The sequence below is a fragment of the Juglans microcarpa x Juglans regia genome, chromosome 7D (genome assembly GCF_004785595.1).
Source record: "Juglans microcarpa x Juglans regia isolate MS1-56 chromosome 7D, Jm3101_v1.0, whole genome shotgun sequence".
Taxonomy (NCBI): domain Eukaryota; kingdom Viridiplantae; phylum Streptophyta; class Magnoliopsida; order Fagales; family Juglandaceae; genus Juglans; species Juglans microcarpa x Juglans regia.
In genome coordinates this window covers 9,203,431-9,228,166 of record NC_054606.1, presented here as the reverse complement: position 1 = coordinate 9,228,166, position 24,736 = coordinate 9,203,431, and the positions used below count along the sequence as shown (strand labels likewise).

The window sequence follows — 24,736 nt, the reverse complement described above, 5'->3', positions numbered from 1 at the left end:
CTACTACACTTATACCAGCTATGATCTAATAGATATATATATATATATATATGAAAAAAGCTATTTAGTCCAATCTGCACCCAATCTGCACGAGAACTATACTGCGCATTACTTAGTCCAAAAAGGGAGGCTCAAATAATCATCTGGACACAATCACACAATCTGCACCTAATAATAGCATGAAGCCAAGTTTACAAAAATATTGCGCATTAGTCCAAAAACGGGATGCTCAATTAACGGAGGACACAATCTGCACCTAATAATAGCATGAAGCCGAAAATGACAAAAATAGCTCCTGTTACATCCTCAATGCCCAGAAGCAAAATACACAATAAATTGAGCAGATTACACAATCACATTAAATGCCCCGTGCATACAGCACAACTCATGAACCCACCAAAACATTGAACTAAAATCAATCCAACTCTAGAATAGCAACCAACTTATACATATGCATGGTTTCCGCTATACACTAAATAAATCCAGCTCATCAAGTACTCAAAACTGCTTCCATTCTGCAGGCCTAGACTTCTGTCAATAGAAATGAATAAAATCAATGTCAAAGACCAAACAAACTACTAATAAATATTGGTACAGTATATGCCATCAATAAAATCAATATAGGCAACTTGGTTCAAATTTTCTTCTTCTTTTTTCCATTTAGGTTTTAGTATGTAAGCATTAATGAGTCTTGGGCATATGAAGAAGATAGAAATATTAATTGCATTAAGAATAAGTGTTGGGCAATTAAGCATGAACATAAAATCAATGGCAAGTATCTGCTACTTGCACATGAACAAACCTATCATTCTTGGCAAGTGTCCGCTAGTTGGCAAGTGAAAAAAAACAACAAACCAACTCCATACGCTAATATGTTGGTGTGTTCTAGTCAAAGGCTGAATGACAAAATGAAAGAAAGAATATATCAATGATCAAAAGTCTCATTTCCAAAGACCTTTCATATTCAAACTACCTAGATGCTTCTAAACCGACATAGATTGACATAAAGGAAAAATAATAATCAAGAATAATAGTCAAATATACATACCCACAATAATCATATCATTGTTGTGGTTGTGATTCATCAAACTGAAATTACATCTGTAAAAAATATTAACTCAATTTAATGTGCTATCGACTAATATCATTACAATATCGTTATAGTTTGGATCCACTTACGCTTTCTTGACTTTGAAGTACTGTTTCTCGAGGCTAGGTTTGACTAAACTCAACAGCTGGTATGCTTTCTGCATTAGCCTCCTGATAAATACTTGTAAAAAAGTTAGCAACAAATCAGTACATAACCATTATAAATATATACTTACTATATTACCTGCAGGTGTCCAACATTGGAGACGTCCAAATCGAAAGGGCCAAATAGCTTCCTGCAAGTGTCCGCTACTGGATTCTCTTCCCCATCTCGCTAATAAAATAGTAACCAATGAGGTTCTTGACAGCATTTGTATGAAAATTTAGCAATAAACAATATAATATAACAAATTTGCACCTGTTTGTGTTTTCCCTTCCCCTGCGCTTTCTTCGTCTTCTCCTTAACTTTTCGCAGTTCTCTCTCCATCCTGGATACTCTCCTCAGAGATGGGGGTCTGCCTTTTCCTAGCACAACAAGTGGACTGAGTACTTTTGTTGAACTACCATATGTCGATGTGTCCTTTGTCGCGACATCAACATTTCCACACTTCAGTCATCGATGGAGGTTCTTGGTTCGCTTCATACTCTGCAATCATCGCATGTAACTTAGTCGTTGCATCCTCAGTATGCTTTTTCGAACTCGCCGCACAAGTAATCATCTTATAATAGATATTCAACAGACTTGAATATCTATTAGAATCTTCCCGTTGATCACCTACGTCATATCTACTATTGATCAACGTGTATCTTCTTTTGATATCTTTCCTCCATCGATCCAGCAGGTACCTATCTGGTATTGTCTTAATCCCGTTACATTTGAAGACAGCGAAGATGTGCCTGCATACTATCCCCCTCATTTCAAATAAACCACAAGAACGCTTGGCGACTGCATCGTCATCACTAAAATCCACTGAATGTGTAACCAGCTTAGTGAAATCTTCGAGATGAACTTCATCCTCTACCAGATAGGTCTTCACTGTACCGTCCTCTTTAAGTAAAACTGGGTCCAAGTCAATAATGCCGGTAAGTTGTATTTGAACTTTCCTGAATTTAGCATTTGTGTACAGTTGTTGATATCTCTTTTCAATTGGAGATCTCGAGATGCAGGGAATTGTGACGTTAAATGACTGGAAGTCCGTGCAATTTTCGTTCTCAATCTTCTTTTTCAAGGCATTATCATACTGATCGACAAACTCTTTCAAATTTGTCTTAGCATGAACATAACCATCAAAGAAGGTATTCATGCTCTCGCTCATCTGTGTTGTACTCATTCCAGCCCAAAATACATTTTTCAAGAAGGTCGGTATCCAATGCTCACGCTCAGTGTATAAACTCTGCAACCAAACATTATCATGCAAGCTGTACGTACTAATCATCTCATCCCAACATTTTTCAAACTCTTCGGGCGTTTGTGTGTCATACACACATTTCATCAGTGTAGTTTTCATTCCACCTTTGTAAGAACCATAACAGCCAAGCTTTTCAGGGGCTTTCTTAAGGATATGCCACAGGCAAAATCTATGTCGGCTTTCTGGGAAAAAAATTGCAATTGCATTCTTCATGACTCTGTCTTGGTCAGTGATAATAGCCTTCGGTGCTATACCATCCATACACTGCAACCAAGTTTGGAATAACCAAACGAAGGTCTCAGTATCCTCAGAGGAAATCAATCCAGCTCCCAACAAAATTGACTGCCCATAGTGGTTTATACCAACAAATAGCGCAAAGGGCATCCCATATCGGTTCGTCAAGTAGGTGGTGTCGAAGGTTACGACATCCCCGAAATATTGGTAGGCTGCTCTACTACGGGGGTCTGCCCAAAAAATATTTTTTAACCTCCCTTCATCATCCAAATCCATTAGTGCAAAGAACCCCGGATTTTTGTACTGCATTCGTAGAAAGTAGTCTCGAAGCGCTCCAGCACCACCTGCGCCCAATCGTAGATGTCGTGCCTTGTCGATGTAGTTACGACAATCCTTTTTCAAAAACGGGAGGTTCTCAAAATCACCCGCGCCAACAACAAGAGACCCAAAACTCTTATTCATTCGGATGCCGGCCAAATCATTTGTATCTAGGACCCTTTTAACAGATTCACTCACTTCTCGATTACATCGAAAGAAGCGAGATTTCTTTGGACTGAGGCCGTGGTTGTGGAGATTGTGAACTGTAGTCAGTCGAAACTTTCCGTCAGCAACTTTTAAGGCATTAATTTTTGCCTTACATTTCGTCTTTCCTGTCGAACGTGGGTTGGCGACATTTATAGTCCTATTCTAGGCCTTCCCTCTACGGGCACAGGCAAGAGTGACATATCTCACAGTCTCATCCTCTCCCCTCTCACTCCTTTTTGTCATCACCCCAAACCCGCATTTTTTGCCATATTCCTTATAATAACTCATTAAATCTTCTAATGAATTAAATTCCATCCCCGAAACGGGCTCATCATCACCATCCATTTCCACTTTCTCAGATGTTTCGGCACTACCACACTCGATTTCTTGTGCATCTCGTCTATCAAGATGAATTTCTTCAACTCTAGAAGATGTAGCTGCCGATTGAGTTTCCCCAACTGAGGGTCTAGTATCCTCCGTACCCAGAAATCTGCTTGTAACGGAGATATTGCTGAGAGACAACTGGCTTTCCATGCCATGTTGAAATGGGTAACTAGCATTCTGTTAAAAAGAAAAAAATGCAATTAAACTCTTCAAAATAATCAACTGCAATTCAACTATTCAAAAAAAACCAACAAGATTAACATATAAGGGAGAACATGACAGAACCACTTGTATATTGCTTGGATATTGGTTGACAGCGGGAAATGGGAGAAAACCCGGTGACCACACAGGCACTGCTCCATAGAAATCGTGCATTGGGATGTTTAGAGAAGTTGATGGTATATCCTGAAATGTTATTAGAACAAATATTGATATGATATCCACACAAAAAATCAACATAAATCAGATCTATTGATATATTAAATTAAATTACATACCGCGGATGAGGGTCGATAGTAACCGTGCATTGGGATGTTTGGAGAAGTTGATGGTATGTCCTGAAATGTTATTGGATAAATTATTAATGTGTTTAGAAAATAAAAATCAACTAATCTTGAATCTAATGTTATTGATATATTGCACCATATAATAACATACCACAGATGGGGGATTTGAGGTAGATGGTCTTATGGTAGATGAATGTTCTTTTCCTTTTTCCATGCTGAGAGGTAGACAAATGCATATTGTAAATAGCAATATTGTATAACTCCAATCACAATGGATCTCATTTCAAATAAATGAGATTCCTATTTATTTCATTTATGAGCATGTGGAAATGGAAATATGGTTGCCAAATGGGGGGCCAAATGCACTTACTTGTGACTTCACCTTTTGTATAAGTTCTGTTTTTTTCTTCTCCAACTGCCTACCGTAGCTATTGAGTTTCACTATCTTTTCCTTCAAATCTTGTATTTCTGAATCTTTCTCTCTGCAAGCAACTACTTTATCTAGTACCAAGCACCTTGGAAAGGAAGGGACAAAAAAGGCTTAGCTATAATAAGGAGTTTTATTGTTAAAAAAAAAACCAACCTTAAACTCTAACTAAGAAATTGAAAACATTTGACTCCAGCTAAAGAGTTGCACCTAGAGGAGGATGCTAAATTTAGAGGTATAGCTAAACCTTAAGGATTTTTATTGTTAAAAAAAACCAACCTTAAACTCTAACTAAGAAATGTTTAACTTTTGACTCCAACTAAAGAGTTACTACCTAGAGGAGGATGCTGAAAACAGAGTTCTTGGTTCAAGAAGCTAGTTGTTATGAAGTCATTGGCCTCTTTTTGTTATTGTAAAGTTGTGAATCTATATGTGATTCTCAAGGAACACTTATGATCTCTGTGACCACAATCCGGATTCAGGGAGTTCTTCTAGGAGTGATTCGGATGCCGATAATGCACAGTCTTGAGGCCATCTAATTAAAAGGGCTTCCCAAGAGTAGACTCAAGTGGAGAGCTGGATCAAAATGCCTTTCTTCTTTGAATACCTTTCCCATTTGGGGATGTTGGGTTGTGTAGTAAAGTTATACCTCGTGCTATAATTAATTGCCTTCAGTAAATTTCCTTCTTATTTTTGTGTTATGTGCTGCATTTATGAAATCTCTTTTGGCACAAGGGATGTTAAACTCGGAAATGTGTGATTTGTGGAATTTTTTTTAATTGTTTCAAGCATTTGGAGGAATTGTTGGAATGGGCATTTTGGCTATGGAGTGACGGAAATGTAAAAAGGAGCCCTTGAGTAGGGTGAAAAAAAAGTAGGTCAGATGGTAGAGAACTGTAAGTGTAAACAGATTAGGGATTAGTAGATGATAGTAGAGTGAGAGATTTAGAGTGATTGAGAGATACCATTGTACACATTACCCCCGCATTAATACATATGATTTTCTTGGAGAATTTTGTGGTTCAATTTATCCATCTTGGTGGGTGTGATTCTCTTAAGCACGTCACAAGAGCCATTTCAGTGCAAATAGGGGATACATATGAATTTATTTAGTACCAATATTTAACTACATAAACCTACGTGCTTCACATTAGAATTATGATGAATTTTAATCATTTAGCTTATGGCCACCGAAGTTTGAACTTATGGCCACCTGATTTGATTCCATGTTTAATTACTACTTATTCTAAACTTCTAATCTAAAGGGAAATAGTGAATTGATACATTGGTTTCTGAACTCAAATAGAAGTTTAGAGCTTTCTTTCTGTTAAAAGTTGTCTTAAAAAAGGCTAAAGTCATAACAGAGTAGTAAAACCAAACCAAGTAAACATCAATCTGTACCTTCCATTTCCATGATCCTGTGAAAGCAACATAATTTGGGATACTAACATCACCAAGATATAATGAATCATTAGCACTTCCAGAACTTATATAGTGAACAATTGCTTTAATATCAAACGTGTCAAGAAGGATTTGCATAGTTATACAAGTGAACAATTCTTTAGATTCTTCTCTAATTTGTTCATACAAGAAGCTTGTTGGGTATCTCTACAATTTTCACATTCCCATTTGCTCTTGCTTCAGTGTTTGTTGCTAATATTTCTTTCACGCATTTTATCAAACAGGTAAAATGCAACAGCTCGAGTAAACAACTAAAATGCAACAGCTCGGGTACAAGCTCCACCATCACAACAAGCAAGTATACAAGGGGGTTCGAAATCAGGTTGGATGAGATTTGGACCTGATATTCAGTCCAAATCGCAGCAAAACCGTGGTCAAATCCGAAATGAAATGCGAAGTATAGGAAGCGGAGGAGAGAAGAAATCCACAAAAACGAAGCTCACCTCCTCACTCAGTGACCAGTGTGCTTTCGGACCCGTAAAGAAGGCGACGGCGGCGACCACAGACCAAGATACAATCAGAGGAAACGTTTCGGGGGTTCTTCGAAAGATTGTTTTTATTTTCCCTCCATTTCTCCCGAATATTTCACTCGGTTTCGCGCCGGCGGTTGCAAGCAGAAGAACTGGGAAGAAAAAGTGATCTATTGCAACAGGCCACGTGGGACGCGGTGCCCCCGCGGTTCCCCTGGCTGGTTGTAAATAAACTTTCTCAAATTTTATATAAGAAGGTCTCCATAATATATGTTTTCATATTATTCGTAAAAGTTTATTTTATTATAAAATAAAGGTTGGTTTGGATTGAGATAAGATTAGATGAAAGATGAAAGTTAAAAAAAATATTGTTAAAATATTATTTTTTAATATTATTATTGTTTTTATATTTGAAAAGTTGAATTGAAAATTGAAAAAGTTGAATTATTTATTATATTTTATGTGAGAATTTAAAAAATTCTTAACGATGAGATGAGATGAGATAAAATATTTTCTGAATCTAAACGGGGTCTTAATGTATTACATTAAATTATATCACTATAGAAATATCATTATATGAAATTTTTATGTAAACCTTACAATTTTAAAGCTTGTTTGGAAACACAATTATTTTTAAGTATTTTCAAATTATTTTATAATTATCTAAAAATATTTTAAAATATTCTTAAATATTCTTAATATCCGAATCTCACTATCTTACAAATATTTGGGTTACTTCAACGACATTGACGTAATTTCACCGAAATACGAAAGTAGGCGCTTCCTCATTTTCAAACGGTACCGCGCGAGCCAAAATAAACGAAAAATAAAATAAAATAAAGTTACCGCGCGAGCCAAACACGTCACGGATCTAAATTTCGCGAGCTAAAAGCATCTCAACTGTCGATTTGCTAGTCCGCCTCAAAATATCAACGGTCCATAAACACTCCAAATCATCAATCCGCGTGAAAGCTCCATTATCCAATGCCAATCCACTTTGTCTCTCTATATAAACTCTTTCTCAACACCTCCTCTTACATCAAAAGCCTTAGCGTAAAAGATTCGCTTCTTACTACATTTACAGTTTATTTTTCTCTTTAACCTTTTACTTTCTTGGAAATTCCCGATGGCCCCCAAAGCTGAGAAGAAGCCAGCCGAAAAGAAGCCCGCTGAGGAGAAAAAATCCACCGTGGCGGAGAAGGCACCGGCCGAGAAGAAGCCTAAGGCCGGGAAGAAGCTCCCGAAGGAAGGTGGTGCCGGCGCTGCCGACAAGAAGAAGAAGCGTACCAAGAAGAGCGTGGAGACCTACAAGATCTACATCTTTAAGGTTCTGAAGCAGGTTCACCCGGACATCGGGATCTCCAGCAAGGCTATGGGGATCATGAACAGCTTCATAAATGATATTTTCGAGAAGCTGGCCCAGGAGGCCTCTCGACTCGCCAGGTACAACAAGAAGCCCACCATAACCTCCCGGGAGATCCAGACCGCAGTGCGCCTCGTGCTGCCTGGTGAGCTCGCCAAGCACGCCGTTTCAGAGGGGACCAAGGCTGTCACCAAGTTTACAAGCTCTTGAAGAATTGGCTGTGACAGCTGCTGATCTGCTTACGCTTCTCTTTGCCTAGGGTTAGGAATAGGGTTAGTGGATGGATGTTCTTTAATTTCAGTTTCCTCTGCTTATTATGATTATGGTTTGTATGTGTAGTTGGATCTGCTCGATCGGATTTGTGTATGGTAGAAACTAAATTTGAAAAGTTTTTATTTTTGTTTCCGTATCGGTGATATGTCCAATTTTGCTAATTTGGTTTCTTGAATTGATTTCTCCCAAATGCGTAAGGTGTGCGAAAAAAATGTCGTTTTGGCATCACTGCAGTTTCGGGTTAAAATTGCTCTTGTTGGGATATTTCTTGGTGTGTGGCTTATTAGTTACGGGTTGGAATTTAGTGTTGGTGTGAAGATTGTGGTCAAGAGAGGTCTAGAAGCCTGAATGAATCGAGTATTGCCTAAAGAACGAGAAAGTTGGAGATAAGGGTCTTTAAAGACTCTTGGGTTGGTTTAGGAATTACTTCGAGTTACATGCCTGCTGAGTTGCTGCCGAAAGCAAGTTCTTGAAATGCCAACAGCTCAAGAAAGTTGAAGAGCGAAAACTGTGTATCATTCATGTCAGTGTTTAATAAAAAGCTGACAGTGTTGTTAGACCAAGATCTCGGATTCCCTTTTGGCTGGAACCTTTTTCCTTCCCATTTTCGCACTTCATGTTCATTGATACTGTGTTTGTTTACAGCTGCCATATTTTATTGAAGTAATTCTCAGAGTGCTTGAAGTCTCCGAGAACTTTGTCATGGATGCGATTGATTCATTCCAGGTTAGAAATGATGTTTGCACTTTGTAGTGGTAAATGGTGCACAATTCGAAAAAAGTTGCTAAATAAAGGATTTTTTTTTTTTTTTTTTTTGCAGTAGTAAATAAAAAAATTAATTATAATGAATTTTTTTTATAAACAATTATAGGTATTTGTTTACTCCATAATTATATATAGTATTATTCTATTTTAAATTGTAAATAAAGAACAGGATTTGAGTAAATATCAATATAAATATAAAGCATCGGAGCCATCATAATAGTTTATTATTAGATTATATTGATGTTTATAATTATATAGATTGTTATAAATATCACACCTTAAAATTGTATTCTAGGCATTAGGCTCCGTTTGCGGTTTGAACTTTGAAATAGTTTCGATTCTTTTTATTTCATCTCAATATTTAAATATAATTTAAATATAAATATTTTTAATTTTTAATTTTTTTATTTAATCATTATAACTCTTTCAAATTTTAAAAAAAAAATATTTTTTAAATTTTAAAGCAAAAATAATATTGAAATAATATTTTAATTTTATAGCATTTTTATTTATTTATTTTTATCAAAATTTCATAAAACATTATAATTCAAACTATTTTAGTAGTATTCACAAACTATCTTATTACTATTATCATATTTCTTATCTCATCTTATGTGTAATCAAAAGAGAACTTACTCTTTTACATCTACATATTTTGCATTTTGATTTGTCTCTTAAAAAAGAAAGAAACAGCAGATGCTACCTAGGGATAGGTACATAAATTTATTTTCATTAAAATGAATAAAAGCATAATCAACGACGGCATTTAGCGATATAAGACTATCGATCTAGATAAAAAAAATTGACCAGATCAGATCGGTATTCTTACTGGTCGGTCTCAGGATTTTATTTTTTTATATTGGATAGGATCAAGAACGACCAAATATGTATATATAGTTTTACATATTATATATATATATATATAATATTATTTTATATAATAATTGTAAAAGTTAATCATGCCATTTTCATCCAAGCATCACCATTAAACTTATATACAATGAAATTATATTGTATTAATTAATTATATATAAAATGTTAAAGAGATAACTTAATATTAGTTTTATTAATTTAATTAATTTTTTGTATTAATTATTTTGTCAAAAAATAAAAGAGGAAAAAAAATGTTTATAGACCAAACTTTTCGGTCTATGACCTCTCTAGGATCGGATCGGACCGATTACATTAGTAACGACATTCAACTTCAAAAATCCATAGCCGGAATTAGAAATTTGAATAATATTTGACCGAATAGCATATATATAAAAGTATAAAATTGCAAAATAATCATCCTATTATTGAGTTAAAAACTGGTGAATTATGATGCAATTGTTATTGTTCTTATTTTCAACTTCATTTAGCCATGAAGTATGAACCCCTTTTCGTGTTTTCCTCGTAGGCTTGTGCAAAAATCTTCATTGACCCGACCTGATCGATAAATCCACTCCAACTCACCCGTTAAATGTGGGTTCAACTAAACAACGAGTTGGAACTGCTGTTTAACTAGCGAAAAAGCAGCCCGTCCGCATAAGTGATCTCCATTATAAATCCTAGATGGCTAGACCCATTCATTCATACAGGGGCGGACCTACGTTAGTAGTTGGCCCCCAAAATTTTTTAAAAATATGTTTTAGTATATGGTTTTATTAAAGATATTCTAATATAAAGATAATTTATCCTCTCAAAATATTTTCAAAAATCTCATTTAATACTTAATTGTTTAGGTTTTTTTTAGTTTTTTAATAATTTTTTCATAATTACACCTATTTTTTGTCATTAATAAAATCTCATATTCTCAAATTTTTTTTTTTTTTACATCTCATAAGAGGCAATAAAATATCTTGATTTTTTTTTATAAGCTATTTGGTAAATTTACAACCTCATTTTTTCTGTTTATTTACACTTTTCCTTTTAAGTCTTCTACTAACTAGCTTGTTTGGATTAGTTTTGTTAGTAAGTATATATATACTATCATCAAGTTAACAATTAAGAGTGAATGCAACAAATCTCGCATAACTATTTCTATCTATATTATAGAGATTTTACAATATTCAATTTTAGATTCAACAAAAAAATTTATCTTTGTTTACTTAATTTTTATCATTTGCTTAAAAAAATCTTACATGGCTATTTCTATTTAATTTTTATCTTTCACTTGAGTCCGATAAAATTCAAGTGAGAGGTTTAGATTGGTGGTTTTAATAATTTAATTTATCCCTAAATAACAACATTATATGATTAATATTAAATATCGATGATGCACTTAATTACCTTAAATATCGGTTATTGTTCACCCCTACTTATAACACACTTCGATAATCGCCACCCACGCACTAAATTTTAGTTCCGCCCCCTGATTTTAGTTCCGCCCCCTGCATTCATATATATATATATATATATATATATATATATATATATATATATCTCTCTCTCTCTCTCCTCGATCACGCCCACAAGACCGAGTCTATCTCTTTATCTATATCTTTCTTCTTCTTTCTATAAGGGCTTTTAGGATGGCTCTGAGTTTGGATGACGTTGAGTTTTGGCTCCCACTTGAGTTCCTCACTGACGACGGTTTTTCCATGGACAAGAATGAAAGAAATGGGTTCGACTCCGACTTTGAGACGATGAAGGCTTTGTTCCCTTTAGAGTTTCCCTACGGGTTTGACTCTTTAGGGACTTCCTCAACGGATCTTGATTCTCCTGTTGAGTCGGGTTTCGATTCGAGTGAGACGAAGAGCGATGAGGAGGACTACCTTGCTGGCTTGGCTTAGGTGCTCAACAATGACGTCCCTAACCAAACCCATCACCATATCCATCTTTCTTCTAGTTCAGATTGAGGTGGGCATTCTTCGCCCAAATTGGTTGGATGGTGCCAAGTACCTGGGCCAGCATCGCGTCGATGGCTTCCCTCTACAATGCTTGGGAGAATGTCGACTTCATTTAGTACTATGAGGATGTTGTCACTAAGAAACCTGTTCATTCGGAGTTTTACATTGATGCGTATTTATATATAATTTATCTTTCATTTGCTCTGTTGTTTGGTAAATTTTTGTTAAATATGGGCACCCTTTCAAATCGAACTATCTCCCCTTTTTTTTAACACAATATGCTGCTGAAAAGGTCTACCTTTTCTATATAACAGATTGTTCGTAATCGAAATTTGTCTTTGACATGAATTGCAAGATGTTGTCCAAGGAGGAAAGCACATGTCATGACGTTTGAAGTGGGAGCGATGCTCGAGGATGCCCGGTAGCAAGCCCCTGTATACTGTTTTGAAAAGAAGCATGATGATGATGGATCCGACCCAACTGCACAATCTGTCACCTACCAGCGCTTTTCAAGGGCGTTTACTAGATGGAGCACTTGAGGCTCTGATCTCTGTCATCTTTGAAAATTCTGATATGCATGTTTCTATTGCTTTACAAAATTTCTCATGAATAAACTTAGATGTTTCCTTCCCCAGAAAATGGCATCCACTCTCACAACAACAGCAAACGCTTGTTGGTAATTTGTTGCAGATTGTTAAGAAAAAATCATCTTATGGTGCTAAATAAGTAGCAAAATCTTCCACAATTCTTATTAGTTCTCATTTATCCTGTAATGAATGTGCTGAAGGGAAAACCGTTCGGTTCCGACCCGACCCGAATGTGCTAGGCCAGGTCGGGTCAGTTTCGCCCTGGTCAAGGAGAGGTCGGGTCGGGTCGGCCCAAAATGTGCCTTGGGCAGGCCGGGTTGCAGGCCTATTTCCTCGTACAGAATTCTCTATAAAAATTAAAAATCATATTTTGAAAAGGAGAGATCCTTTGGTCTTACCATAGTTCGTATGCATTTTGCATACTATGTTGACAACAATGGGTACTATATATTCTTGATCATCATTTCAATGCACCTTATCTGTGTATTTGATCATCACTGTGCTTTTCATTTGTGTTAATTGCTTATCTCTATAGCTAGTTTGATAAAAATCTTCTTGATTCTATGTACAATCGTTTGCTTCAATGTAGAACTTGATCAGGATCATATTTGGGGGAACTAAATTTTGCACTCTTATGATTGCAATCATTGTTTCAGTTTGCATCTTAAACTTAAATTTTGCAAATTTGTGGCAAAATAGGTAGTTTAGAGTGTTAATTATCATAATGTGGAAGTTCAGAGAAGGAATTAATAATGATGGTTGGAAGAAAATGGAGATACTTAGGAGAAAGAGTGAGGAAATACCACAGAACTGGTTCACATAGTAATATATGATCCACCATCCTTTTTTTTTATACAAGGAATTGATAAGTTTTATTCATAATATAATAGGTACAGCCATATACACAAACGTACTATATATCATGAATATCAGTGTATTGATAATTTTTTTTTTTTAAATATTTAAATATGTTTAAAAAATATTTGAAATAAAAAGTAAAAGAAAAATATAATTTACGCTAGGCGGCACACAAACTGGGCATATAGAGGAAGCATAGTAGCACTACTCTTCATAAAAATATATAAACTCACAAGCTGACGTGTTTTTACGTTATCAATTAGATAGCTATTTTATAATAAAAATAATTTTACAATCTAACATATCACATTAAACTATATTTGTATTTAAATTTATTTTTATAAAATTACTTTATTTATTTCTCAAAGAGTAATGTTGTACAAGTCCCGGGTAAGTCATTTGTAAAAAAGTGGATCCAACTAAAAAAAATATTCTTTTACGCTTTTTAAAGGTGAAATATACTTTTTTACAAAGGTTAATTGTGTGGGACTCATCTATTTGAGACTTTTTACAAATCGTTTCTCTTTCTCAATAGTTAAAAACTACAGTACTTAACACTGCTATCGCAATTGTTTGGTGTACACAAGGCAGTGGATAAATAATTAGTAATTTATTTTAGAGTTTTTCTACTCATCATTTTTATCCATAGATATTTGTTAAGAAAAAAAAATAATAAGATAAAAAATAAAATCAGATATTTGGTGTGTGTATGATAAGTATTATAATCTTTTGTGAAATTAGTTACGAGAAGCAGATCAACAACAATTGGGTGCGCACTTTAGCCAACCCACGACCAAAGCTCTTAGGCTCATTTGGATATACAGTAAAATAAAATAAGTTTAGATGAGATAATTTTAAATGAGTTGAATAAAATATTATTTTTTAATATTATTATTATTTTAAAATTTAAAAAAATTAAATTATTTGTTACATTTTGTATGATAATTTAAAAAATTATAATAATAAAATAAGATAAGTTGAAAATATTTCCTACGTAAACATGCCAGTTTCTGCTACACTATCATTTAACTTAAACAGTTTATGAACGAGGTCCTTCTTGGCAACTGCTCTTGATTAATACGCAGTTACGCACCGCCATATAATCATCTTCGTCTTCTTCTTCTCCTCCTCCTGAACCTCTCTCTATACCCACTGCTAAATTTCATAGACTGGTATATCTCTCAACCATAATCATGGATTCTCTTTCAGCTGTGTCTTTCCGGCTTCTTTATTTTCCCTTCTCCGCAGTACTAAATTAATGCTTAAAATTTTTATTTTATTTTTTAATTTATTTTGCGGCTGCAACATTTTCTTGAAGTACTTTAATTTTAGAACATTTGAAGTTTCAGAGCTGCCTGAGCAACCAAGTTCGGAATGGGGAGGCTCTTCCTCATTGAATTCGATCATGCTCCTGGCAAGAAGTTCTACTTGTGCCGTTCATGCCGTACCCACATTGCATTGAAGGAGGACTTCATTTCCAAGGTACAACTGACCCAGCTGTTCTCTTTCTCGCTTTCTTGCATGCTTTTCTTTGTACGTGTGAGATCCAGTACCTACGTGTCTGTCATGTTACCTTGAAGCCTAGCTGTTGCACTATTTGAACACCTTTCCAAATCTTTTGGGTTTTCTTGGATGGTTTTATACGTAAAAAAAGAGACGTTGTTGGAACTTGGAAATTACATAAGGAAGTAGGAAACGTGTTTTGAATGCTCTGGTGAATCTGATTCTTCTTGGGATGTGTTTTGGAGATACGGCCCGCATTTTTTGGTTGATAAGAAAAGCATCATAGTTGCAACTATTATTTCGAAATTACAAACGTTGCTGCATCTTCTTAGCATTTCCATCCTCCACACAAACAGTAGTGTACTGTAAACATCCACCGCCCCCTTCGATCAATCTCACTTTCTTTGTGTGCTAATTTACTAACAAAAGAAAAAGAAAAGAGAAGAAGATCGAATAGCACGACTGCATGCAGTTTCCAAGTATAATTTTGGAGATCGAGGTCTAGCTATATAATATGTGTACATAGACACATATATAATATATATACATACAATATATATATATATATATATATATATATATATATATTGTTAGGAATCCGGTTTATCTGTACTGTGTTGTTATGAGAAATGGTATGGGAATGGATTAAAGGCTGCTGTTTGATAAAACGAACCAGAGAGTCACAAAGAAGATTAAGATAAAAATGGCTACATGCCTTGGGGTATTCGAGGTTGCCAATTCTTCCAAGAAAAACCAAAAAGTGTTTCAGCAATAATCTTCCAGAATATCCTCTCCCACCATTCAGGCGTGGGTTATATAATAGATGCCTAGGAAATTACTACAATATCCTTAAACTATAACAGACTGAATATAAGTAAACTACATTGTTTTACTGCTTTTAAAACACTACACTACATTTATTAACATTGTGCCGTATAATAGAAATCAGTCCAAGTTGTAACTCTGGCTTTAGGCTTGCGACGTCGTTTCTCCAAGTAGCGACTTCAGATGGCAAGTTCCACTTCAGGTTCATAACATATAGTTTACGTGTCTCTTGCCCTACGACGTACAGATTGATCAATATTTAGGTCCAGTTTAGATATAGAAATACTCTCAACTCATCTTATCTCATCTCATCTCATCTCATCATTATAATATTTTCAAATTCCTACAAAAAATATAATAAACATTTCAAATTTTTCAAATTTCAGAATAATAATAATATTAAAAATTAATATTATAATAATATTTTATTCAACTCATTTAAAATTATCTCATCTCATCTCATCATCTAAACGAGCCCTAAGCAGGTGATACTACGCACCTGCAGGAATATTATGTGCAGCTTCAATTTATTTTCGTTAGCACGTATAAGAAATGAAAAATTCTAAATATAAGCGCATCTAAAATCCTATCACGTGCAGCTTAGTAGTGCTCGAATAGAATAGATAGCTCAAGCGAAACTCAATATATATTCAACTAACTTATACACTATGATCCATTTATTTATTCAGCAATAATTCCCCCTTAGCTAATTACAAAAATGGTCATACTGCTTGGCATCAGTTGTAAAAAATTGATGTTAATGCCATCATTATTGCTATTACTTTCATTTCCATTTAGCATGAGTTTTGTCTAATTTGTACGTCATGACTTTTTCCCAGGCCACCTGTTTCTCGTTGTCCTCATCCCGTATAAATCTAATTTGTATATATGAAAATCATATCGCGACAAGTAGATCCTTTTGTCTCACAACTGTTTGCAATGCATTTTGCAGAGTGTCTGCCAGGCTTTAGGCGCCTTTGTCGCAGCGTAAGATATTATCCGAACTTTATTTCGTGCAGCGCGCTAGTACTGTTTGTCTGTTGATCACCACTGGGCTGATGTTCCTTCCTGTTTACAAAGATGGCTTTAATTTCGAAAGATCGCCTTCGATCGGTCATATATATATTGTATTATATTGCTTTCGTAAATATATAACTGGGGGTACTTGGAAAATTACGACAGAGTACAAAACGTCAGTAAGTCTTATTTCTACCCAGATGATCGAACGATGCATTAGTTGGAAGACATCCTGCATTCATTTTATATATATATGCATTAAAATTATTAAAAGGTATGATTAATTCTATGAATCGTGTGTTTTTGACATGCATGCAGTGTCAACCTGGTGGTTGACGATCCAGCACATCATAAATTGAGGAAAGCAAATATAGTGGCGCATGTCTTTTGTACCAGATGCTACATGCACCTAGGCTATAAATTCGTAAATCTATAATATTCTTCATTTTTCTCTAGAATTATTGATTTTTACTTCTTGATGCGAGTACAGATCTCCTAACTAATAAAATATTTCCAGGTTTATGTCAAACGACCCGACGGGGTAATCAAAGTAACCGGCAGAACTTTCATTTTTTTGTAAGTTCTAAAAAATATCGATCATTATGACACAGCATATAACTCTAATTAGATGTTCGTGGGGGTCTGATCCAAGATTTATTTTGAGCAGGAACAAACTCCTGTTTTGGAATGGACGGCAGCTGCAGGTTGCTACAATTTAGCTGGTTGCTGGAATGGACAGCAGCTGGTTGCTGTAAAAATTAATGTCACTGCAATTATTCATGATGGATGGAACCACCCGATCGAGAGAACATAATCATGTTAGATAGCTATCAAAGAGAGTTCATGAACATGATCCTATGACTCTATGTAGGCATCGTTTAAAATTAATTGAACATGATGAGATTACTGCATTGGGTTCTTCTCTCTCTCTCTCTCTCTCTCTCTCTCTCTCTCTCTCATCTTTTGTGTTTTTTCCCTGATACATTTTCCTATTCTTGTTCGGTGATTAAGATTAATTAATTCTCTCGGTACTTCTTTTTGGTGTTTGGATCAAAATGGCGAGAATTCCATGGATTTGTCTCGCAAGTTGGGGTTGGATAGAGGAATTGAGAATGTGCAAATAATGCACATTTGGTCCCTTTTTATAGAACACATGCAGCGGTTGGCAAGAGGCACAACCGTTGGGTTGAGTCAAATGGTTGTATCTCTTAATATTTCCTCAACCGATAGCCCCCATGTGAATCGTCACCATAGGGAGGTTGTATATTCACCGGGGTGCTCCGTTTAACGCGTCATTAACCCCCTTGCATCTATATTTTCCACTTGAACAGACAACAACAGGGACAAATTATATAGTAGAGCATTTATCTTACTACCAATATTAAATTTTCCACAACATTGCTCTCATATGCAACTATTGCATATCGTCGTCAGATTGTGATAACTAAGCCTTATGTGCCCACAATTCTATCATTATTTTATTTGACTGTACCATTTACCATATGTTCTCGCTATATCTTTAGTGAATGGCACCAATTATCCGTGATTGGGTAAACATCATTGCCACAATTGATAACTTAGTCAAATACATAAAAACATGTAGTGACCTGTACTAAATTTTTATTAACTACTTCCTTTAAGGCCATTGCTGAGGCTTTCTTCAATTACCTTATCAGTGACTTTACAAATGACCAACCCTTAATTCGGATAATTTCTCATAATTCCATTTATCTAGACATCCCCAAAATTTCTTGAGTCATGTATGTTAACCATATGGTTATTCTACTTGAGTATTTTTCAATCCTTGCTCATTCTAGCTACATATTCTTTAAATTTCTCTAGAGACAATCCCTTAATTATTGGATCCGCTACCTTCGCAATCAAGGAAACAAAATTAACTTTAATCGTACATCTTTCTACTATATCTAAAATATAGTGATAATGCACGTGAATATATTTTTCCTTGAAACTATGTGCTCTACTTTTTATTAACAAGATGACAGACTAATTATCACAAAACACATTGACTAGTTCAGTGGATGTATTTAAACTTAAGATTTCAATATAGGGTTTAATCCAAACAACATTACTAACTACAGTGTTACAAGCAATATACTCGGCTTCCATTGTGGACATAGTAACGTAGCCTTGTTTCTTACTTAACCAAGAAACTATTGTACCACCAAATAGAAATATATATACACTTGTAGATTTTCTATCATTTACATCACTTCCAAATCAACATTACTATAATCAATTAATTCTATATCACTAATTCTAAAGCACGATTTCATATTTTTAGTACCTTGTAAATATCTTAATACACATTTTATTACTTGACAATGTTCCTTACCTAGATTAGATTGATACTTATTTACCAATCTTGTACTTGTCACTGCATACATGAAGTTTCCCATAGCTTGAACATAGATAATTTTTAAGTATTTTGATTGTTTACTCCTAATCTTTTGGGCATATACCTTTATTCAAAGTGTCCTTTACAAATAGGTGTACTTAAGAATTTACAATTTTTCATACCAAATCTATTAAGTATTTTGTCAAAATATTTTATTTTTATCTAAGTATAAAAATTTTGAATTCCTATCTCTTGACATTCTTACTCCAAAAAAATAGGTGGCTTTACCCATGTATTTCATTTCAAATTTAAATCTAAAAATTCTTATGTTTTGTTAATCATATTCGGACAGTTACTTGCTAACAATATATCATCAACGTATAATGATAATAAATTTTATTTTTATATTTCCTTATGTATACGCGCAATGATCCAATGGACTAATTTCATATTCAATTTCCAAAATTGCTTGGTAGAACCTCAAGCACCATTGTCTTAAAAATTGCTTAAGTTCATGTAATGATTTTTTTGATTTGTAAACTTTATCTTCATGTCCTTTAATTTGGAATCATTCAAGTTGAATCATAAATATATTTTCTTTCAATTCACCATTAAGAAAAGCCATTTTCACATCTAATTAATGCAATTTCAAGTTCATTTTTGCAACTATAGACGTGATTATTCTCATGAATCTAAACTTCACTACAGGCAAATATGAACCTACAAAGTCTACAAGTGGTTACTGAGTTAATCCTTTACTCACTAATTTTGCTTTATATCTTTCCAAACTTCTATCAGAATTAAATTCTTTTTGAGAACCCACTTACAATCAATAGCTTTTCTACCCTTTGAAAGTATTGTTAAGTCCCAAAAATTGTTTTATTAATCGATTACAGATTTTCTTTCCTGACTTCGAGTAATTTATCTGAATCAATGCTATTGATTGACTCAAGAAAAAATTCAGGATCGTTTTCAAAATTTTCAATACTAGTATTAAAATCATAATGATCTTGAAACAATAATGATGATTGTAAAGTTCATTTATTCCAACTGTCTTCGACATCGATTCTTAAAGATTGATTTTGAAGTTAGTCTGCGTTAGGAGTGGACGGCACGAGCAACCCTGCCTGCCCCATGCAGCCTTTTTAGTAGTTTAGGATTTTTGTTGTTGTGGATTTGTTGTGGAATATAGATTTGCATTTTGAGTGGATTTCTTATGGATTTTTTTTTTTTCGATTGTATCACAGATGTGGATGGGCGATGGACGCGGGGGCGAATAGACCAGTGGTCTGCCCCCGCCCCCAACATTAGGACAATAGGCCCTACCTCTGGTGTGCGAGGTGGATTTCGGGAGAGAAAATCCGACCCTCTGTCCATGCTAGAAGGGGCCACCCCCGCCCCCACAGGGGCGGGTAGCACCCCTAGTATGTGTCTGAGTAACTTCAGCATTGTCATAGTGTAGAGATTTGTTGATTTTCAAGGTGATTCAACAAATCTATCCGATGAACTACAGTAATTAGATCCATATTTTCTAAGAAAACTGCATCTTTACTTTCTATCAATCATTTATCAAAATGATAAAATCGGTAATCAATTTCATTTTCTACATATCGTATAAACCTCGATTCTCATATTTTACTTTTCAATTTATTTCTTAATGGCTTTTAGATAAGTACTTGTGCCTTACAACCCGGCACTTTGACTTTACTTAAATCTGGTTTATGACCATAAACTCGTCCATATTTTGTAAGATGTAAGAGGTTTTTCTTTGGTTTCAACTCTATTTAAAATGTAAGCTTTAATCGACACTGCTTCCCTCAAAAAATGTGCTGGTAAGTTGTAACACTCGGGTCCAACACCGAGTTCACATTCTATAAGTTTTTATTTATTTTTTATTACTTTTAGAGGTAGCCCAAGTTTTTTTTTCTAAAAACCCAACCCCCTATAACATTTTCATTTTTTCAAATATTACAAATTTTTAGAGTTCCATTCACGTTAAAATTCCTTGAACCTACTGTCTTCAACATTTTTTTTTTAAAGCCATGCACATTTCTTCCTATTTTTCTTTCCTAGGGTTTCAACTGCCTATATATTTTATATATCATCACATTGCACATAAAACCTCCCTCATTTGGGATTGCCACTTGTGATCATATTTCTCTTCAGTTATTTTTGTTCCCTTCATTTTCTCTCCCACACATCTACACCTCTTTTTCCCGAATCTCTCTCCATCATTCTTTCAGTTTTTCCCATGATCCAAACGGTTTGATCTCTTTATTTTGTATTTGTTTCTTACCCTTTTCACTTTCAAATCCACTACAGCAGATGCCTCCCACGCTCCTGTGTTTTGGTCGTCTCTATGGGTTCCCATTGATGCGTGACTTCCATTCCACACTGTTGGTTACTTCTCATAAGTGAAATTCTTCATTTTTCTCAATAGTTTTCCTCTCCATTACCCACATCCTTATCTCAACAACTACTCTCGCTCATCCTTTTATTTTTTTTCTCTCTCGTGGGCCCTTCGATTCCATTCCGGGTTCCTTCGATGCCATTTCAGTTTCTCAGATAAACTTCACCTTGTAAATGCTCTCTTTCTCATCTTCACCGTCAGTTTATTTGCCTTATCCACTACACATCCTGTTTCAAACGTGCACCCACTTCACAACCAATGTTCTCTTTCTCCCTCTCATTATACGACCAACACCTCTATTAGGTTCTCATCAGCCCTCTTGAAAACGTTGTTTCCAACCGAACCCCCTCTCTTTTCTTCTCTATGAATTCTCACCGTAGCAAACAACATCCCAAAGCTTCTTGCACACCACCCCCACATACCGAGACCACCCCTGCCCAACCTCTTCCTTGCTTCATCTCCACAAACCACCAGCCACAAGTTGTTGTGAACCCTTCCGTCGCTGTACCTGGACGGACCGAGAGAAAAAGGAGGCAACCTACGGCTCAGTTGCACGTCCTCAGCCACAGCAGCAGGCTGTTGCCTTTGAGATCCTCCTAGCCACCACGTTGCTACCCTCTTCAACCACCTCATTGCCACCGTCTCCTCTCCTTAGCACCTTGCCCCACGTCCATCGTCCTCACCAAAATTCAAGCAGGTGGCTCACAGTAAAGACCCTAGTTTTTTTTGCCCAAAATAGAGCAAATTTAAACTCACCACCTCTTCAGCCTCCATCCATGCCGAAAAATCCACAGAAATCGCCGACAACCCCACTGTAGCCACAGTTCAAACACTTTAGTACCCCGTAAGCCTTCGTAGTCCGTCCTCGAGACACCACCCAACTAGTACCTGCACTTCCATGTACGTAGCACCGAATAAAGGCCAACACAACCCCTTTACCTCACAGATATTCCCACCTCCACCTAGCTCCACCAAAGGCGCCACTTGAAGAGGTCAAACCATTAAGAACATGGGACGAGAAAGGAAGCCGCCGTGAGTTTCGAATCAGACCAACCACCCGAGATCAAGCCACTGCACCACGCTCTCTCTCTCTCTCTCTCTCTCATACTTTCATGTTCTACCACCATGGACAGCCATCGTTGCTCACCCACGCCGGAAGTTGACGAACAAAAATCAAGACCCACATCGCATGGTTACTTTGTCGTAAGCTTTCTCATTTTCACTAGTTAATACAACAATTTTTAAACTCTTGAATTTAAAGTTACATGTATGCTCCTGCACAGTAAGTGGTCGTAGCTTTTGGTAGCATATTCTCGTGATTAAACTAAGAGAAATTAGATGGTTCCAATGTGAGGATATGTTAGAATTTAATCATATGATGATTTGAAAAAATTATGAAAAATCAAAGTATTTTGGGAAGCGTCGATATTTTAGAGTTTCGAAGTTCTTAGACATTAGAGAAGTATAGAGCTTTAATATCCCGGGTTTTAATTATGAAGTACGTATTCAGTTGAAAATTTACCCAAGTTACGTGATTATTTTATAGGTGATTATTGACATCTCCTTGGCACTATTGTAAGGAAATTCAAAGAGGTTAAAAAGTCCAGGTAAGTGGGATTCCTATACTAGATTTTTATAAAAAAGAAAATGAACTGTGGTTGATTTGTAAAATGTGTAAGATATGTTTTAAAAAAAATCGTGAAAACAACCTCAGTATATGTGTTTTGTATTCACTCATGAAAATCTATATGAAAGAGAAAAATATTTTTTGACATGAATAGTGTGGACATGAATAATATTTGACATATTTCTGAAATGTGCAAAAGAGCGAACATGAAAATTGAGATTTTTATACATGTGATATGAAATGTTTTGATCTATTATTGATCATTTGAAAATTATATGAATGTGTTCGGCACATGATTTGATATGATATGGATATGAAAAACCTTTGGCATACTTATATATTTTTATTCTGATTCTGAATATAGTTATGATATGATGATACTAGTTCACATGATATGGTTGGTACCAACATGATATGAGTACACCCACTTTGGAAACAAAGTGGTCTTTTATGTGTTATTTTTTGTGTACACACTTGGAGCTCCAAAATTGAAAAATGGAAAGTTTCACAATATGATACTGTCTGGTTTGGCCACTAGGGATAATACAACCTTACCACGGGGGTTAAACATGGTATATGATATGATATGATGTAATAATATGAAGATGTTCAGTTATGTTATGCCAAGGCGTTTTTTAATATAAAAAATGGCCTTACAGTTAGTTTTTGAATATGAAAATGGTATTTAAATATGAAAAGTGTCTTTAAACATGAACAGTTGGTTTTTGAGTATGAAAAGATTGAAAAGTCGCTCTGATTTTCTGATAGCACATTTTTTAGATTTGCATATGAAAATGAAATATTTTGTTTCTACGTACCGAACTTTTTGAAAGGGCTCATGTTTACATACTAATATATATTCTCTACTTACTGAGTTGTTGATAACTCACCATTTATCTCCATAACATTTTTCAGATAATTTTTTATAGTACAGCTGAGATCAAGACTAGAAATCATGTATAAGACTACGTTAGCATAGTGGAATAAGTACAAAGAGGGTACTTTGGTTATATGAGCATTTTATTCAATAGTTATGTTTTGCTTTGTCAATTGGGTTTTTTAGAATGTTGAGGTTTATTTTGAAATTTTATGGTGCTTTAGATTATTTATTTTGGAGTAATTGATTTGAAACTGCAAGTTATTTGTATCATTGAAAACTTTGGAGTCTATGACTATATAATTGAGACATGATTTTGAGTGACAAGTAAAATCTCTCCGACCCATCCGGGACCGGGGCGTTACATAAGTCAACATATGTCATCATGGATCTTATCATATCTAATAGAGTTCTATTTTGTATTTCTATAATGCCATCTTGTTGATGTTTGTATGAAATTTTATGTTTTGCGCCATTTAATTTGCATAAATTATTTAAAGCTTTAAATTCATCTCTCATTTCACTATTCAGACTTTTAATAAGCTTACCCTGTTGGATTTCTACTTCTACTTTATATTCTTTGAATTTCTCTATCACCTCATATTTGTGTCTAAGTAAGTATAAATACTCATATCTTGAATAGTTATCAGTGAAAGTAATAAAGTACTCTATTCTCTTGGGTGCTTTTGTTTCAAAATGTCCACAAATATCATAATATATTTTTTAAGTAAATATGCCGGTTTTCAGTTTTTGGAAAATGATCTATTACTCAGTTTGCCTTTGATGCATGGTTCATACATATCAAAATCATCTGAACTTATTTATGGTATTGATCCACTTTTATACATTTAGACCATTTTATTTCTATTTACATGATCCAATTTTAAATGTTATAAATATGTATAATTAGAAGACACATTCAAATAGGTATTTTATTAT

At 34.9% G+C, this 24,736-nt stretch overlaps 3 protein-coding genes and 1 long non-coding RNA gene across 4 annotated transcripts; 1 reads left to right on the top strand and 3 right to left on the bottom strand.

The window, feature by feature from the left end:
• Window positions 1-283: 283 nt before the first annotated feature.
• On the bottom strand, window positions 284-1,649 carry LOC121239732. The gene is made up of 5 exons (XR_005935352.1): window positions 1,508-1,649; window positions 1,334-1,423; window positions 1,180-1,260; window positions 1,049-1,101; window positions 284-531 (listed from the first exon to the last, which is right to left on the bottom strand). It is a non-coding gene; the product is annotated as an uncharacterized LOC121239732 (long non-coding RNA).
• Window positions 1,650-1,682: 33 nt separating this feature from the next.
• LOC121238105 (protein FAR-RED IMPAIRED RESPONSE 1-like) lies at window positions 1,683-3,194 on the bottom strand. Its single transcript, XM_041134959.1, has one exon. It carries the CDS (start codon window positions 3,192-3,194, stop codon window positions 1,683-1,685), a length of 1,512 nt encoding a protein of 503 aa, XP_040990893.1.
• On the bottom strand, window positions 2,859-4,561 carry LOC121240079. The gene is made up of 5 exons (XM_041137537.1): window positions 4,530-4,561; window positions 4,299-4,362; window positions 4,139-4,198; window positions 3,930-4,046; window positions 2,859-3,818 (listed from the first exon to the last, which is right to left on the bottom strand). The coding sequence occupies exons 2-5, from the start codon at window positions 4,359-4,361 to the stop codon at window positions 3,420-3,422; spliced, it is 639 nt and encodes a 212-aa protein (XP_040993471.1). The 5' UTR covers window position 4,362; window positions 4,530-4,561; the 3' UTR covers window positions 2,859-3,419.
• A 2,974-nt stretch (window positions 4,562-7,535) lies between these two features.
• LOC121239783 (probable histone H2B.1) lies at window positions 7,536-8,273 on the top strand. Its single transcript, XM_041137105.1, has one exon. The coding sequence runs from the start codon at window positions 7,632-7,634 to the stop codon at window positions 8,076-8,078; it is 447 nt and encodes a 148-aa protein (XP_040993039.1). The 5' UTR covers window positions 7,536-7,631; the 3' UTR covers window positions 8,079-8,273.
• Window positions 8,274-24,736: the final 16,463 nt, after the last annotated feature.

Coding starts and splice junctions, on each gene's coding strand:
- LOC121238105 (XM_041134959.1), bottom strand. CDS start 3,194: ATGAATAAGAGTTTTGGGTCTCTTGTTGTTGGCGCGGGTGATTTTGAG.
- LOC121240079 (XM_041137537.1), bottom strand. CDS start 4,361: ATGGAAAAAGGAAAAGAACATTCATCTACCATAAGACCATCTACCTCA. Junction 4,199..4,298: donor CCTCAAATCCCCCATCTGTG/GTATGTTATTAT, acceptor ATAACATTTCAG/GACATACCATCAACTTCTCC. Junction 4,047..4,138: donor ACTATCGACCCTCATCCGCG/GTATGTAATTTA, acceptor ATAACATTTCAG/GATATACCATCAACTTCTCT.
- LOC121239783 (XM_041137105.1), top strand. CDS start 7,632: ATGGCCCCCAAAGCTGAGAAGAAGCCAGCCGAAAAGAAGCCCGCTGAG.